Source organism: Toxorhynchites rutilus, unplaced genomic scaffold (assembly GCF_029784135.1).
Source record: "Toxorhynchites rutilus septentrionalis strain SRP unplaced genomic scaffold, ASM2978413v1 HiC_scaffold_15, whole genome shotgun sequence".
Lineage (NCBI taxonomy): Eukaryota > Metazoa > Arthropoda > Insecta > Diptera > Culicidae > Toxorhynchites > Toxorhynchites rutilus.
The window spans coordinates 135,744-138,524 of NW_026599707.1; the positions used below are offsets into that span (position 1 = coordinate 135,744).

The window sequence follows — 2,781 nt, forward strand, 5'->3', positions numbered from 1 at the left end:
AGCATGTTCCAAAGCCCAAAAAAAGGAGGATGGTACAGGGAAACTTCGATATAACGTACCCTCGTTATAACGTACATTTTACCTCGATATAACGTACAGATTTTCAAAGTCCAAAGGAATAATTTTTTGAATATTGTTTTTCTGAAAGAACAATAAATTATCTGTAGTTTGATACTAAAGCTTGATTTTTACTTTTAATCAATCCCGAAGTACAATTGTTTTGTGATTCCGAATTCTAAATGAATCAAATTTCAATCAACAGTACGAAGGGAAACATCATGAGAAAGGTTGCCTTCATCTTCTAGTTGAATCTATTCATTAACCTTACTCCAATAGCAACACAACAAAGTAATATAAGCTACGTTTCTGAGTTCTTTATTATGCTTCGATATAGCGTACAATTCGATACAACGCACAATTTTGAAAGTAAAATGTACGTTATATCGAAGTTATCCTGTAGTAATAGCCGTTATCCATGGTTGCTCTCTTAAACGCTCTCAAAGATTGTCTGGGAATGCATTTTTTGTGTTCCGTTCTGTCCTGTCGGTGAATATTGGCCGTTTTTAATCAATAACTGGGTTCCAGCGATTGACAGCAATGATTCAAATTTTATGTGTGGCAACCCTTAATAAGTCATACTTTTCCAGTTCCACTTGAATACACATGAGAACCTTCCTGGGCATTAGTCCTCGTTGGGCAACGGTTCCAGCTGCCTCACGATCTTTTTCGCACGTTTTTTGTCGTATGTAATCTGTCTCGCATCATTTCCTGTTGTCACATCCCAATGATCCCAACAGATGCTTCTTAGTCTATTTGAATTTGAAAAACATATTGTCTATCCAGCAGTGCTCCAGGATGAACCGGACGAAAATTGAATATTAATTCTGAATCTAATTTTCGCATTATCCACAGTACTTAATCACTATCTTTTATATTCAGAATATTTTTTCACCCAAATCAACCGCGCAACTGGAATCGCTTGTTAAGTACACAAATATACGAAGCGTTTAATAACAAGTCTACACGCGACGTAATTTACTGATATTTCAATATTATTCCAGCATAACATCGAATAATTTTCCAAATTTAATCACTAGTAGATATTCGATCTTCATAGAAATCTCAACAAATCATATAATACATTGCAATTTGCATATGTCAAAATGAAAATGGTACAAAAGTAGGCCGGTTTCCATTCTCCCACTCTGATTTCGATCCAAGCAGTCTACTTGGTAGGTGCACACAACAATACTTGTCACTGCTGTTTGAAATTGCAAGAGAGAAGCAAGAAGAAATTTCACTCAGCACCAAGATGGACCGAACGAGCGTTACATCCCGAATTCCGACCGGCTTGAGGGTTCCGAGAGGCTATCGGGCCACCCAAGCAATTGGAGGTAAAGCGGAATCGGGAGGGAAAGTTCGTTTTCCAAGCAAGGTGAGTAAAATCGTGTAAGAGTGTGTAGCAGTGTTAAAATGAAATCTTATTTTCTTACAGACTATTCCAACCGCGAACGAGATAGATCCTGAAGAGAGCTTGATTGAGGACGAAAATTTTCCGCCGTTGTTCTATGAAGACATAGAGGATACTGGAGACGACCCGTACGACTGGGAGCCGATAAACATTTCCGAGATCGACGAGGTATATTTTCGGAAGCTGAAGGCTGAATGGGAGCTTCAAAAAATGAGAGTGGAAAACTCCAGATTGCGGCAGGAGAATCAACGGCTAAAAACAGCAGCAAAAGGGGTAAGACTATTTAAGTATTGTTGTTTGAAAATGCTGCTGGTTGTTGCAGGAGAAGTGGCGCAGTCGCTCTTTGTTTAAATCTTCTATCATAAACATAATTGGGAGTGTTTTTGTGTGTTATCTTCAATTTTTGTTATTATTTCAAGTTGTGTTTTGTTTGATATATTTTGATGATTTATTTTTTCCTTTAGTATTTGGATGTTTTTTATTAGTATTTAGATTTACCTTATTTATACCGTTGTTGTATTCCGTATTCTGTTGGATTTTATTATGTTACTTTGTGTTGCTGAGTTTCATAGTTGTTTTTTTTCTTATTTCAGCTTCTTTTATCAATACACTACTGATTTTTCAATTATTTGATTGTTCTTCTTTTGTTTTCCGATGAAGATTTTATTAATATTTATTCATTCTTACATTGCATCAAATACATATGAGCTTTCGAGGGGACTCTTCTTGACTACAACACTGAGAAATGAGCTAGCTATGAGTAGATGACACAAGATATGACGTGAGTTCTTTTTCCAGAATAAAAAAAACAAATTTGTAGTAATTTTTTCCATTTTTCATAGGTCAGATCAAACCAAGGCAATTCCCGTTTAAAAAAAAACAAGAGATGACCAAGTCACGATTTAGATTTAATATTTTTTAACATCTTTTGTTGTAGAATGAATAAATTAATTAATTTGTAATAAACTAATTTAATTTATACTCTAGAGCCGATTTGTTACAATTTTCTGCACTAGTACAATCGAACACCCTTTTATAAAGTCTTCAAACTTAGTCTCAAGTTTTAGGAAAGTTTTAAAATTGACGATGACTCAATATTTTAGGAAAGCTTTAAGTGCATTCGATTTTTCAACATAAAGCTTGGCACTCTGCTCATTCCACCATGGTTCAGGTTTAGGTGGCCTTCGACGAATAATGGATACTGGGATGTGTTTAGATTGGGCGCAAACTGCGCAGTCATGGACCAATCGAGAAAATAGTTTAAGTTCCTCCAAAGAAGGTTTGATTAACCATCTCCGGAAATGATGGCT

At 35.7% G+C, this 2,781-nt stretch overlaps 1 protein-coding gene across 2 annotated transcripts; it reads left to right on the forward strand.

Moving 5' to 3' along the window:
* Positions 1 to 697: 697 nt before the first annotated feature.
* On the forward strand, positions 698 to 2,410 carry LOC129781573 (uncharacterized). Of its 2 annotated transcripts, XM_055789237.1 has the most exons (4): positions 700 to 1,435; positions 1,496 to 1,744; positions 2,065 to 2,252; positions 2,314 to 2,410. In XM_055789237.1, the coding sequence occupies exons 1-3, from the start codon at positions 1,313 to 1,315 to the stop codon at positions 2,086 to 2,088; spliced, it is 396 nt and encodes a 131-aa protein (XP_055645212.1). In that variant the 5' UTR covers positions 700 to 1,312; the 3' UTR covers positions 2,089 to 2,252; positions 2,314 to 2,410. The 2 variants fall into 2 exon arrangements, with proteins under 2 accessions (XP_055645211.1, XP_055645212.1); XM_055789236.1 differs by lacking the exons at positions 2,065 to 2,252; positions 2,314 to 2,410 and having other exon boundaries at positions 698 to 1,435; positions 1,496 to 1,996.
* The last annotated feature ends 371 nt before the right edge of the window (positions 2,411 to 2,781 follow it).